This window comes from Desmodus rotundus, chromosome X (genome assembly GCF_022682495.2).
Source record: "Desmodus rotundus isolate HL8 chromosome X, HLdesRot8A.1, whole genome shotgun sequence".
Classification (NCBI taxonomy): domain Eukaryota; kingdom Metazoa; phylum Chordata; class Mammalia; order Chiroptera; family Phyllostomidae; genus Desmodus; species Desmodus rotundus.
The window spans coordinates 94,607,893-94,622,708 of NC_071400.1; the positions used below are offsets into that span (position 1 = coordinate 94,607,893).

At 42.4% G+C, this 14,816-nt stretch overlaps 1 protein-coding gene across 1 annotated transcript in view; it reads right to left on the bottom strand.

Annotated features, from left to right (window-relative positions):
- Positions 1-14,816, bottom strand: part of GLRA2 (glycine receptor alpha 2) — a 168,487-nt gene that overhangs the window by 78,474 nt on the left and 75,197 nt on the right. The window contains exon 7 of the mRNA XM_024569903.3: positions 14,285-14,499. Within this exon, the coding sequence (XP_024425671.1) occupies positions 14,285-14,499 (215 nt within the window). The remainder of the gene's footprint in view (positions 1-14,284; positions 14,500-14,816) is intronic.

A 14,816-nucleotide genomic window follows, 5' to 3' on the forward strand; every position in this document is an offset into this window, starting at 1 on the left:
GATTAGTCAATTATAAGCCTAAACGTGTTCGAATATAACACTTGGAAGCAAATCTTCTGATGGAACATTTTGTAGAGCAAGACTGGTGTACCCCTTAAGATACTATTTGTGCCCATACATACCAATTATTAATGTTTTTACAAAACATTTGTTCTCAGTCTTAGAGTTCATAGACCATTTATTTAGTAAATGTGGTCTTCATTGATTAGAACAACTGTGCTCTTAGCATTTACAAGCTAATGCTGGTTCTGATAATTATTTCAATTATCTAAGTTGTCACATTTAATTTATTTATATCCCATGTCAAAACTTTTTTGTAAACCAAGGATTCAAAACCATGGCATTAACTTCTACTTAAGGCCAAGATGGAGTAACAGGGACCAGATTTACCCTCTATCCTGAATTAACTACAAAAATCGGGACAAAACATGAAAAGGTGGTTTTTAAGGCATGAGAGATTAGGCGAAAAGGACCCTGATTCCCTGAAACAAGGAAAACAAATGAGAGCAGCCCTCTCTGGCTCCAGCTTGCTGTCTTGAGAGAGTTCACAGGTCCTGCTGCAGAGAGGAGGAACCTAAGCAGAGCGCAGCGAGCTCCTGAAATCGAAGAGATGGAACTGGGGGCCTGGAGAGACCAGAGAAGCCAGAGGTCACAGGGTGGGAACTGAGGTTGGAAAGAGCCAGTAAACCTCAGGGAACTAGGAAGGTAGAAAAGAAGGAAAAGCTTAAAGAACAGATGGGACAAATAAAATAGTAGATTTAATCCTAACCACATTGGCAGTCACGTTAAATGTCAAGGGTCTCAACATCTAATTAGGAAACCCCTGGGTGGGGTGTCCTGCCAAGGGCCAATGGTCATGGACCCACAGGTTGGTGGGGTCACAACAGTGGGGCTGCCATTACTGTTTCCTGTTGATACCAGTGGACTCCCCCACTGCTACTCCGGTTCAGGTGGGCACTGCTTGATCCATTGTGCTCTGACAGTAACCCTGAATCGGGAAGGACACGTTAGCATCCATTGACACTATTCTTTGGTGTATAAAGCTACCAATCAGTGCTTCTTGTGTTCCCAGTGTTTTGTGGAGGATGCTTTTCCATTGTTCCTCACAGCCTTCCTCGCCTAGTACTGAAGTCTGAACCCAGATTATACTCAAAACACCTAGTTCTCCCAATCGTGAGATGTTGTCCTTCGCTCAAGCCTGTGAACCCTCATTTTTAATTCCCTTAAGATGAGTTCTCTTCCAGTACTTGACTTTGCCTTCATTTCTGGCTGTAGCAATGCCTTATATTTATAGACAGTCACTATGTCCCATTAATTCTGCCTCCAAAATTTATCTCAAATGTATCCATTTCTTTTCACTCCCATAGCCAATACCCTATCCAAGCCACCTCTCCCTTGTTGTTGGGATCTTCCCAGCCTCAAATCCTACATACTTGCATCTTCCTCCTCTGGGATCATCCCCTGCCACATCATCTAGACACGTCTTATACTTCAAGCCTCACTTGGACTTCAGTCCCTTGGGAAAAGCCTTCTTTGACGCTTGTTACGTGCTTCCTTGACACCCAGGGTTACTTCTTAATAAGTATTATCAGCCAATGACCTGCTCAATATTTGTCACTCCAGCAGATGTGAGCTCTTTGCGGTCTGGGAGCATGTCTCTTCGACTCACTCTCTATGATTAGTACCAAGCATAATGGCTGGCTCTAAACGAAGTTCAGGATCGTAGTTCATTAAATCTAAGATGCCAGTGATTGTAAAATGCACCATGATTTTACACACCACTAAGGAAGACAAACACCTTCAATTAAACCCTGATTTGTCTTCCACATTAAGCTGCAACCCAAACTCAGAGCCAGTGAAAATAAGAAAGAGTATGTCTTAGAATACAGGATATACTATGAATAGTAATTAAACTGAATGGATGAGAAAAGACTAATCCCATAACGCATATTTCCGGCTTTGCAGAGCATACTTTCTGTGGAGCTCCACCAAAGGAGCCACGCACGAACCCGGTTTGGAACCAATAATCAAATTTAGGGTAAAGGAGAATGGCCTTCTATGAGAGCCAGTCACAAAATGCCAATTCCTTTTTAAAGGGGTCTTTTAATTAGGGTTACATAGGGCAAGAAACCTTATTAAGTACCGATTTCTCTTTAGTATCTAGTACTTTCAGATTCTCACTAATGACAAGAGGGCTGTTAATTTCCAATTTCATAAAAAAGGATTGTTTAGAAAGTGAGCTGGAGACAGCCCTGAGGAGCAAAATAAAGGGTGGGACTGTTCCAGGGAGAAGTCAGAACTGGATGGAGATTCATTATTACCCAAGAGTGTAAAGTATAATTTAAGAATATGGAGGATTATTTGTGTTACAGATTCCTTTGACTGCCATCAGCCAACCGTCAAGCACGCCCCGGGGTGTCCAACCTGTGGCCCGTGGGCTTCATGCAGCCCAGGATGGCTACGAATGCGGCCCAACGCAAAATTGTAAATTTACTTAAAACATGATGAGATCTTTCTTGTGATTACATGTTGCAATGTATTTCATGTGTGACCCAAGACAACTCTTCTTCTTTCAGTGTGGACCAGAGATGCCAAAAGGTTGGACACTCCTGAAACTATAACAGGCATAAAAACGACATCCATTTTAAAGGCTGAGGGGCCATTGATGGCTATAAAATGTGAAGGAGAGTAGCATAGTAAGAGAGGAGTAGAGCTTAGGGTCCAATTAAGTTTGAATTCTAGCTTTGGCACTTATTAGTTGTATAATCTTGAGTCTCAATTTGTTTATATAGAAAGAGGGACCAATAATACCTGGGTCATTTGGCTGTGGAGAGGGTTACACATTATACGAGTGTGAATGAAGAACACTTAGTACAGGTCTGCAGCCTACAGTCAATAAATACCGGCTTCTGTTACATTTATTCTGAAAAAGGAAGAAGAGGAAACTGCCCATGGTGTATGAGTGCTCTCTATTATTTATTCACTATTAGTACAATCTAGATTTTCTAAACTTTTAAAAAAAATTTATATATTTATTTTTAGAGAGGGGAAGGGAGGGAGAAAGAGAGGGAGAGAAACATCCATGTGTGGTTGCCTCTCACGTTCCCCCTACTGGGGACCTGGCCTGTAACCCAGGCATGTGCCCTGACTGGGAATCGAACCAACGACCCTTTGGTTTGCAGGCCAGCGCTCAATGCACTGAGCCACCAGCCAGGGCCAGATTTTTAAAATATTTTTATTAAAATATTTAAAAGTTCCAGGACTAAAATGTTTCTGTGAGCTTAATTAGGGAACCTGTATTTCTTCGCTTTACCAAGCAAACCTTGTCCATGCTTTTATAAAGAAAATTTCCCACTCGTATTGCAAAAGAGGATAGCAGGATCCTATCTGTACAGTTTAGTGAATCACTACGAAATGAACATGCCCATATAACCACAACCCAGCTCAAGAAATAAAATGTGACTCGCCCCCTGAAGCTCCACACCTCATGGTTTCTCCCGATACTTGTATCTTGCTGGATCCAGCCATCATTCTGGTTTAATACCATAGATGAATTTTGTCTGTGAATGTTTTGTGCTTGTTAACTTTTCCTCAACATTTGATTTGAGGGGTTCATCTCTTTTATGTGTATTTGCAGTTCTACATTTTGGTTTCCATCTAGTATTTCATTGTATGAATGGACCACAATTTAACCATTTTATTGTTGACGGCCACCCAATCTGCTTTTGTTAAAACCTTTTAGCTTCCATTAAATGATGCATAATGACTTTTATCTGATTGAGCTCTTAACATAATCATATCTGTCAGTTGATGAAAATGACTGTTAGAATGGCTATAGTTGATAGAAGCAATAAACAGCAACCGAGTTCAGTTAGAAAGTCTGTTGAGGGACACTGTGTAATGGAAGCCTCAGGAACCATTGTAACATTCGTAATAGCAAAGAAGAAAGGGCAATCAGGCGAGCATTGTCTTGTCATCAAAACGATGAACAGAGGTGCCAATGGCATATGATCCACAGTGAATGCAATACGTGTAGACAAAAGACAGGGGTTTTGGAGGCTGGAAAATAACCTCTCACAGTCAAAAGCTTCCACCTGTAATTAGCATGACATGGACAATATGCTGGAACTGAAAGTTCTTAGTTCTTAGTTGGGAACATTTGAATTGATCAGTGGTTTGAATCTTCATTCTTCACTTGATAGAAACATGACTGTGGGCGAATGCCTTGACCTGTTTAGGTTTCAGTTTTCCTACCTGCAAAGTGGTGATGCAAAAGAGTACTTACGACACCTGTGTGCTGTGAGACAACCTATGTGAAGGGTTTGACACAGTGCCAGGCATGGAGGAGGAACTGTTGACTATGAGGGGTGGTGTGGCATAGTGATTCATCATACCAACTCAGAGTGGACTGCGTGCATCAAGATCTAGCTCTGTGTGAATTTTTGCAAGGTATTCAAGGCCTTTGTGCCTTAGTATCCTCATCTACAAACCAAGCATAGCAGTGATATCCAGTTCATAGTGTTGTTGTGAAGTTTAAATGAATATATATTCCATACATGCGAACACAGTGAAAGCCCTTCCCCAGACAACAACAAGATTTAGAGCCACAGTTCTCAGCCATGACCACACATTAGAATAGTCTGGGCCACTTTATCCCTGGCTGGTGTGGCTCAGTGGATTGACTGCCGGCCTGTGGACCAACGGGTTGCCGGTTCAATTCCTCATCAGGGCACATGCCTCTAGTGTGGGCCAGGTCCCTAGTGGGGGGCGTGCGAGAGGCAACCACACACTGATGTTTCTCTCCCTTTCTCCCTCCCTTCCCCTGTGTCTAAATAAATAAATAAATAGATAACATCTTTAAAAAAAAGAAGAAAAGGGAATATTTTCTGATGTTTGGGCCCCCATGAAAGCGTATGGGGCTGCACCGCTGGCCTAGAGTGGCTGCAGAGAGCTCAGACGAGGACACACCTGAATGCCTTGATCAGAATTTAAAAATCTGCTTGCATTCAGACACACTGGAGAGGTAAGGAGGGCAAATAGACACTTGCATCGGTGCACTGAGAAACCTCCAACTCAGTTGTGACTGTGCTGAGGAAGCAAAATGGACATAGAAATAGCCTGTCCACATGCCCTCTCATCGGAACCATTGCTGTTTATTATTATTTCTTTGGTTAGATTGCGTATAAGAAATAGCTGTCAAAGAAAAATGAATGTAACGCTACTTGATATAATCAGTCAGAGAAGCGAAACTTTTATATAAAAGTGTCATTATGTTACAGTAACATAATGCAGGCAACCAGGATTCTCTGTAGTAAAGAACAGTCAGTTAAGGTATCCTAGAGAAAGGTTAGAGGGATGTTTCTCAGCGACTAGGCTTTAGAGGTGTATATATTCATTCATTCACTCAACCAAGAAACATTTATTGAGAATATACCATAGGCTGGGTGCTATTATAGGAAGCAAACCGGATAAAGATCTTTGCCTTTATGGAGCTCATAGTCAAGCTAAGGGAAACAGACAATATACAATAAACATAACCCATAGTGGAGTTTCATATAAATCATGGGGTTGCTATAAGGTAGTAAATTCAGCAGGGAAACAAAACATAAAATTGAAAAGTTGAATCCAGCCAAAGTGCTGATGAGGCACTGTGAGGTGAGAACGGCCAGAACGGGCCGTATTAGGAAGGTATGACTTGACACCACGGAAGTCCTAGAGGAGAACACAGGCAGGAAAATCTCACATATCCCACACGGCAATACTTTCACCGATACATCCCCTAGGGCAAGGGAGATAAAGGAAAGAATAAACAAATGGTACTGCATCAAAAGAAAAAGCTTCTGCACGGCTAAAGAAAACATAAAGTGGAAAAGGAACCAACTGTATAGGAAAACATATTTGCTGATGATACCTCGGACAAGGGCTTGATCTCCAAAATGTATAAAAAACTGACAGGACTCCACAGTAGGAAGACAAGCAACCCAATTACAAAATGGGCAAAGGACCTGAACAGACACTTCTCCAAGGAGGACATACAGAGGGCCCAGAGACACATGAAAGAATGCTTGGCATCGCTAGGCAGCAGAGAGTTGCAAATAAAAACCACAATGATATAGCACCTCACACCGGTCAGAATGGCCATCATTAATAAATGAACAAACAAGTGCTGGCACTGCTGGTGGGAATGCAGACTGATGCGGCCACTGTGGAAAACAGTGTGGAATTGCCTCAAAAAACTAAAGATGGAACTGCCTTTCGATCCAGCAATTCCACTACTGGAACTATACCCTAAGAATCACCAATCCAAAAGAACCTATGCACCCCAAAGTTCATAGCAGCATTATTTATAATAGCCAAGTGCTGGAAACGGCCTTAGTGCCCATCAGTAAGTGAGTGGATCAAAGAACGATGCTATATCTACACAATGGAATTCTACACAGCAGAGAGAAAGAAGGAGCTCCTACCTTTTGTGACAGCATGGGTGGAAATGGAGAGCATTATGCTAAGTGAAATAAGCCAGGCGGTGAAAGACAAATACCATATGATCTCACCTAGAAGTGGAACCTCATGACAAAACAAACAAGTGAGCAAAATAGAACCAGAGACACGGAAATAAAGAACAAACTGATAGTAACCAGAGGGACAGTGGGGAGGGGAATAACGGGGGAAAGAGAGGGAAAGGGCAAGCAAAGAAACATGAATAGAGGACTCAATGGCACGGACAATGGCGGGGATTGACTATGGGAGTGGGGGGATGGAGTTGGGGTGAGCAAGGGGGAAAAAGGTGGGGCAACTGTAATCTGAACAACAATACATTTTTAAAAAAGAAGGTAAGATTTGAATAAAGACTTGGAAAAGGTAGGGATGTTAGTCATGCGAGTATCTGGGGACTGAGCTTTCCAGATTCAGAGAGCAGTCATTGCAAAGGTCCAGGAATGACCCCATGTGCCTGGCATACTCAGGAACCAGCAGGGAGACCACTGAGCCTGGAGCAGTGAGCACGGGAGCGGTGGTCGACTGGCTGTCATCTTGGTAATTGAAATAACCGGGCTGTGGGTCTCTCATCGTTCAGCAGGCTAGCCTGGCCTTGTTCACGCGGTGGTGTTCATAGAAGCCCCAAGAGCAGCAAGACAAAGCTAACTACAATACAGAAGCATTTTTCAAGTCTCTGTTGAAGTCATCTTTGTGATTGTCCCACTGGCAAAGGCACGTTTTATGGTCAAGTTCAGAGTCAGTGTGGGAGGGGGCTATTACCCTAAAGGTATGGATACAAAGAGGAGAATTTTTACAGCCACTTTGGTCAAACAAACCAACCAAACCTACTACATTGCCCTTACTTTACTGAACTAACATCTCCTATTTTATGTATATGTCATTCTTCTTAAGGTCAGAAGTTTTGCTTCTTCATGTCTATGTCTCATGCGGCAGTTCTAAGAACTGAAGACACTTAGGCTATATGACCCAGATAGAGTTATATCCATTTTAATGAAGTGGAAAGAGAGTTCAAAATTATTCGGGACCACACATTGCTATTTCCCCAAAACTTAGGAGCCTTACCAGGACTTGAGCAGAAGCATAGCCCGGGTAGCTTCTCTGGCTGTCAGCTTCCCCACAAAGGCTGCCAACAACATCCTTGAACTAAAGTGCCAGTGATGCCCCGGCTCTGTCCTGAGAGAATTCACCCACGTTATCTCTTTGCATATTTCTATCGCATACTTGCTACATCAATGCCTCTTCAATTTGCTGGGGCTTGGGAAATGTCAGAGGGAAAGTTTATGAGAAAGTCTCCCACATATTCAGACATCTGGCTATAAAGCAAGCCAGCCTGTGGATCAGTTTGCCAAAGCTTGGGCTTTCTGACTTTTTAATCTTTTATTGAAGAACTTAGTGGAATCCTGATTATACAAAACAAAAAGATTTCCCAACCTCTTTCAGAAATACCTAGGAAATTCATTCCAGTTAGCTGGACATGTACCTGAACCAAGAAGCAATTATCTTTTTTTAGATTTAAAAGAGACATCCAATCAGATCTTTGTTTTAGAACTTGTATAGCTACCAGTCTTAGGGACTTCATAGTTTCTCTTACCGCAGTCTCTGGATAGAAACATTCTGGTGAAGAATAAAGCAAGAGAAAATGTAGCAGAACTATGGACTCTTTTTTTTTTTTTTTAAACTCCAAGCTGTCCTGGGTTTGGAAGTTGCTTGAAATGGTCCAGCTGGTCTTAGTTGACCAGATGGCTGAAAAGTGAGGTGCAATTTCCTTCTATAGGAAATAAGGTATCTCAGCTAATAATGGCTAAAGATGCCTCTGGAACAAGATGCCTTGTTCCAAGGAGATAGTTATGGACCTGTCAGAGTCACCTGTGCACTGGTGCCATCCCAAATGTCCCCTACCAACGCTTGCTCTCACCTCCAGAGTCTCTGGGCTGTAGCCACAAATGAGGACTCAAGACATACTTAGGAGTGCCTGCAACACATTCAGCTCTAATAGCAAATACAGAGGAAGGGAAAATAATTGTTAAACTGTTTGGCCACACGCAAAGCCTGCCTGATGTCTGACAGCCTTCTATTCAGTACATCCTGATATTTCCCCGCATGTCAGCAAGATAACAATACGCCCAGCCTTCAGTCTGCCACTAGGGGTTTTATGCTCCAAATGGTCAGAACATTATCAGCTGAACAGTTTCTTGGAGGTTGGCAGAGATGTATATTTTAAAAATTAGTTTAACAGCTTCAGATGCTATGGTAACTATGGAACAGATATGCTGGTATTTCATTATCCTGTATTTAGAGAAGAGATTGAACTTCTGAAAAACCAAACCAAACAAAACCAGACCAAACAAAGCAAAAACCACTAAAGGCTTTGCTTGGCAGGAAGGCAGGAAATGAACTTGGAATCAATAAACACAAGTTTCTTACTTTAAATGTGTTTAAATTTTGTGAAGCATGTTGGAAACCTGCCCGGGTTGTCTACTAGAAAAGCTCATTTTATAAGTGTAGCCCAAATATGAGTACGAAGTCCTCATTGCCTGAAACGACCTGTACTTCCTCCTACTTCACCTATTTAGTCTGTTTGATAGACTCAGCTCAGGCTCCCTCCTTCAGGCCTTTTTCATAACATATTCTTTCTCTTCCTCCTTCTTGGACTCCTTCTCTCTTCCTTCCTCCTTCTCTGCCTCTCCCTCCATTTCTCCTTCCTCCTTTTAATAGGTTAGGCAACTATTTATTTTATTTTATTTTATTTATTTTTAGAGAGAGGGGAAGGAAGGGAGAAAGAGAGGGAGAGAAACATCAACGTTTGGTTGCCTCTCGCACATCCCCTACCAGGGACCCAACCCACAACCCAGACATGCCCTGACTGGGAATCGAACCGGTTGCCCTTTGGTTCGCAGGCTGGTGCTCAATCCACTGAGCTACACCAGCCAGGGCAGGTTAGGCATCCTTCTTATTGTATTTATACAGTCATGTGTTCCTTAATGACAGGGATATATTCTGTTATTGTGTCATTAGGTGGCATCATCATTGTGCGAACATCAAAGTGCACTGATCCAAACCTTGAAGGTACAGCCTCCTACACACCTAGGCTATGTTGTATAGCCTGTTGCTAAAGACTAGACATTTGAAAAGAATTAATTGAAGTAATGGACTTTGTGAATGTTGACAGTGCTGTGGCATTTTCCCTACTCTCCTAAAGATGGGGAGAAGGTGATTTATTTAGCCCCACCCTTGTAGGAGAGGGAAGGGGCATCTTTTCCACCTGTCATATATCTGCTGAGCTGCTCAAATTCCAACAAGTTGCCCTGGATCAGAGAGTAAACGAGGTCCTAGGAGAACCTGCCACGCGTCCTCGGTAGTTTAGGTTTTGTATGAAAACATGGCCACCGGTACTTGTTTCTTACCTGGATAAATTGTGAAGGATGTAGGCTGGCTGGCAGGTCCAAGGTGGTAAGGTGATTTAAGGTGCGTTTCCACTATTTAGTAAGGCAAGAATGCATGTTCTTGGTGAACCAAATAGGGGGTGTGGAAGGTAGCCAGATGTGAATCATCCGGAGAACATATCAACAAGGAGGGTTGTCTACTTGGGCAAGGAGACCACAGGAGTAAGAAGCTGCATGGGATGTGACGCTAGAAGGCGATAGCTTAGATGTGCTTGTGAGCCATCCTCCAGAGAGTGCATTAGTCATCTAGGAATGGTATAGGGTGTGTGGGACCCCCAGAAATCTTTAAAGAATGCAAGTTCAACTCACAAGAAGATTGGGATTTGGAGGCTTCCCATTAGAGAAAGCAAGACTTACAATACAACAGTGTCAGTTACACACAACTTTTTCCCATCCACCCCTTTCCCCCTCAGCCCTCAACAATAGTGAAATCAGTAACAGGATTGGGAAGAGAATTGGGAAAGCAAGGGGGGGGAACAGACAGTGCACTCACTTCCCTGCACGTCTTCAAGCCAAAGGTCAGGCCTGAGCTGGGGGCAAGGCAGGGAAAGGCCATTGAATTGGGTGTGACGCTGAAGTTTGTTTCAGGGTAGATAAAGATCTGACAATGGGCTGTCCTGAAGGACCACCAATGTTTTAGCTGTCTACTGAATTTTAAAATCCGCAGTTGTTCATTCTGAGTCTAATGGCCTGCCATGTAGTCACTGAGAATCAATGGCACCTTACTGAAGTGTCTTCCGGGGCAGGGAAAACAGAACAAACAGGATGTTTAATGGCAGTGATTGGGAGAAAACAAAGCCATTTCTTATTCAGGCCCTCTGGAACTTAACTCATTCAATAAACTGTCTCCCTATGAAAAACGCATGCATATACACACAGTCATGGTACACTCTGGCTCCTCTCATTGGCAGCATGACTATACCCAAATAATGAGCCATCCAAAGACGTGCTGTCTTCTATCCATAAGGCCCTTTATGAGTCTTCTAATATAACTTCCCACCATACTGAGAAGAATTACAACAAAAATAGCCAGAATGAATTGAGTGGGCTAAACACATTATACTGCTAACGCTGCATCTCATCCTCATTTAATTTTTGAAAGAGGTAGATAATATTATTCTCATTTTAGAAATGAGTGAATAGGCTTGGAGAGGATGAGTGAGTGGAGGTTCTGAGTTCTCACTCCAGGCCTGCCTGTGTTTCAGAATGTATCTTTGTGGCTGTATTCTTAGCTTCCCAACGTCAGCTTGGGAACTTCTGGAAAGAGAGTCGTAGTTGTACTTCTTTAGAGAAATTCCATTCCTCTACTGTATATGTTTATGAAATTATGAGATTCTTCCATATATTAACACTTTAATATTTTTTCTGTAAAACTTTTACCCATGGGTTCTACTTCAAGTCTAGTCTATTTTCTACATGGTCTCACATGGGTCAACATGACTGTTCATTAATTTATGCTATCCGTTCAATGGGGACATATCGATCATCTAGTCTGAGTCACACACCGTTGTAGGTACTGAAGTTTACACAATGAACAAGACGACGTTTTTGTCTGAATGGAACGTACATCTCATTGGGCATCTTACCATCAGCGGTGTCCAACCTGCGGCCCGCGGGCCACATGCGGCCCAGGATGGCTGTGAACGCAGCACACCACAAAATCACAAATTTACTTAAAACACAATGAGATTTTTTTTGTGATTGTATGCCACAATATATTTAATGTGTGGCTCAAGACAACTCTTCTTCTTCCAGTGTGGCCCAGAGAACCCAAAAGTTTGGACACCGCTGCAGAGCAACCTCATTCACTCTAATCATCCTCTGTGTCTCCTTTTTCACACTGCAAAGTAAGATTTAAAAACTGTCTACACGTGCCTTCTAGAACACAGTAAGACGTAAACACTCATGTACAAATATATTGTGACCATACTTACAAAAGCAAAAAGGGAATCCTAAATATCCAAGATGGTAAAACAAATGATGATTAACACATCAGATAGACTATTCACTCATTGAAAATTGTGTTTATGATGGATTTTTAATACCATGGGAAATAGTGTAGAACTATATAAAAATTAGATCTCAATTTTCTGTGTGTGTGCACCTGTGTGGGTTTGCCTACAAGCGTGAATAGAAGAAATAAAGGCTGGAAGGAAGTACACCAAAATCTTAACACCAGTTCTTAACTGGATGGCTACCATCAATGATATTTTCTGTGTTTTCTATAACAAGCGTTCTTACTGTTAAAATGCAATGTGCGTGCCTATCCGTGAAGGCCATTGCCACAGGCCCTGGAACACCTTTACAGTCGGCGTAGTGGGGCATCTGCTCAGGGACTGCAGTATTTATAAATTAAAATGAGTATCTCTGTGTGTGTGGGGGGGTGGGGGTCAATTCTTTATTTTCCATGACTCACTTTTCATCCCGTTTTCCTTTCTCACTGTCATCCATATGAGTCACATCTCTCCACAGTGAACTGAGAGCCAACCATGTTTAATAATAGCCCAAGAAAAATACACGTAGGAAGATAAACCTGCTGATGGCAAAAGGGTAACCACTATGAGTTCAGAGCCCAGAATAAAATGAGTTTCGATTATGCCGTCGTTTGGTTCCTGATTATCTCTATGTGCAAAGATCACTGATCCATGACCGTGTGCTTAACAATAGTTTTGACCACTGATGGAGAATTATCATAGCTAATAGGAATGAATGACAAATTTACAAAAACTGAAGCTCCCGTTTTGAAAATAAATGGCTACTGTTTTTATAGCCATAAGTGGTTGGAGGCTAAATGTCTTAGTTTTGATATTATCTGCATACAATTTGTCACCAACACTTTAGCTGTCTATTCAATTGTAAAATAAGGGTTTTGCGTTTCTGGGTTTAATGACATGGCACGCAGTGATGGCAGTGACTAAAGAGAAATAAGCAAACGGACCTGTTTGCGAGGGGGCACAGTGTGGGTTAGGATTTCTGGTAAGTAAAATTCATCGTGATTATGTAGCTGAAAAAAAGGCTGTTAGTATTTTTGACATCTGTATTCCGGCAGAAATACAACACAGGTATTTTGTACTATTTGTTCTAGAAAATAAAAGTATCAGAGACAGACCTCTTCCTTTCTCTCTTAGCATGCAGCACCTAATATTTATCTTCGGAGGCCGGGCGCTTGAAAAGTTTGTGTAACTGTTTTCCCCAGTATCCCATCCATCTCCACTGCAGCCACAGACCCCTTCGTATGTCACCTTATCTTCCAGCGTAGGAAGTAACGTGGGACACCATCTAGCATTTTTCCTCATGTGAAATGCAGCACAGCTGAACCTGAGCTCAGGCCATCAAAGATATGGGACTACATCTCAGTTATTTTCTGGAACTGGGTTTTGGAAAGACCGCAGAACCAGTATGAGGCAGTACTGAACTGAACTGAATACTAAACTGAATTCAGCCTCCTGCAAAGCTGAAGCCAATGGCTCCATGTACTCAGGGAAAGGGGGGAACACAAAGAGGCACAATTCTGGGGAGCTGGGGCATTTCACCAGCAGGATTGGTATCATTACTTGCTTAAGCACTATATACAAATGCAGAGAGAGGGCTTGCCTTACATAACAACAGACGATGCAACCCTTATGGAATATTACTTGACTTGTCACACAATGTCTATGTGTCCCTGATATCCATCCCACTCTTCTCTGGCAACCTCCCACAGTTGCCAGAACATCCACCACCTTGAAGGGCTCCACTGATCTTTCTCTAGCCAACTGTGTCACTCAAAAACAGTAGTGTGTCAGCCATTATGGGAAATTAAGGCATAGCAAAGATTCCTGTATATGATTTGCTGCACCCTAATGTTATATATTACATACACACACACTCGTTGAGATGGCTTTTCTGTGCAAACTTCCAGGAGCTTAATTCAAACTTTTATTACCGTAAGTGACTTTACCGAGCATACGAATCACAATAGCTTCCCCAATAAAAAGTTGACAATACAGCCTCAGTCGCATCAATCTTACTCCAGTTCCTGCAAGCTGGATGGCTTATCAACAACATGAGGTGAAAAGCACTCAAGGGCTCTTTAGACAGAATGCCTGAGCCGTGTTTCTGCCTCCGCTCATTCATCCTCTCTCAGTCCAATTCCCCTCTCCCTTAATCGACCTGATTACGAAGTTACCCCATGTCCTCAGAGCTCTAATGCTCTCAAACTCAGCTCTCCATTCTCTCCTACTGCATTTGCATCACCAACAGCGTCACAGGATGATAAACATTTCTGTCTTCCCAGAATCCTCCAGCCTACAAAACCTTGGACAAACTTCTCAGGTCACATTTTGACAAGTGTGGCGATTGCTTACCTTTGGCAGAGATGCCCTGGAGCCTGAACTCTGGGTGGTCATCGTTAAAACCGTGGTGATGCCCAGTGCGACCCGGGCAGGGGCTGCATCCATGTTTATCCAAAAGGAGACCCAGGACAAAATAACTATCAGGAGGCTGGGGATATACATCTGGATCAAGTAATATCCCATCTGGCGTTCCAGGTGAAACTTAACCTCGATGCAGGTGAACTTTCCTGGAAGGCAAGAAATGACGATTTAAAATCCAATTGGAATTTATCTTTTCTATTATAGACTGCCACTTCATTTAAAACACAAGAGTATTACGATGGATTTGGAAGATTTTACAAAATGCTCACCCTGCATAAGCAATTGAACTCTTTTGCAACTTAACCAGTAATAGAAAAGACAGTGTGGGAATGAGCGAGCTGAGGAGTCACTGGACCGAAACCGTGTGGGATATTTCATTTTCAAAATCTGTGCTTTTTGCAGCCTGATTATTTAGACAGAACTTCAGAATTTGCAAGACTGGCATAAACTGACCTAGGGAAAT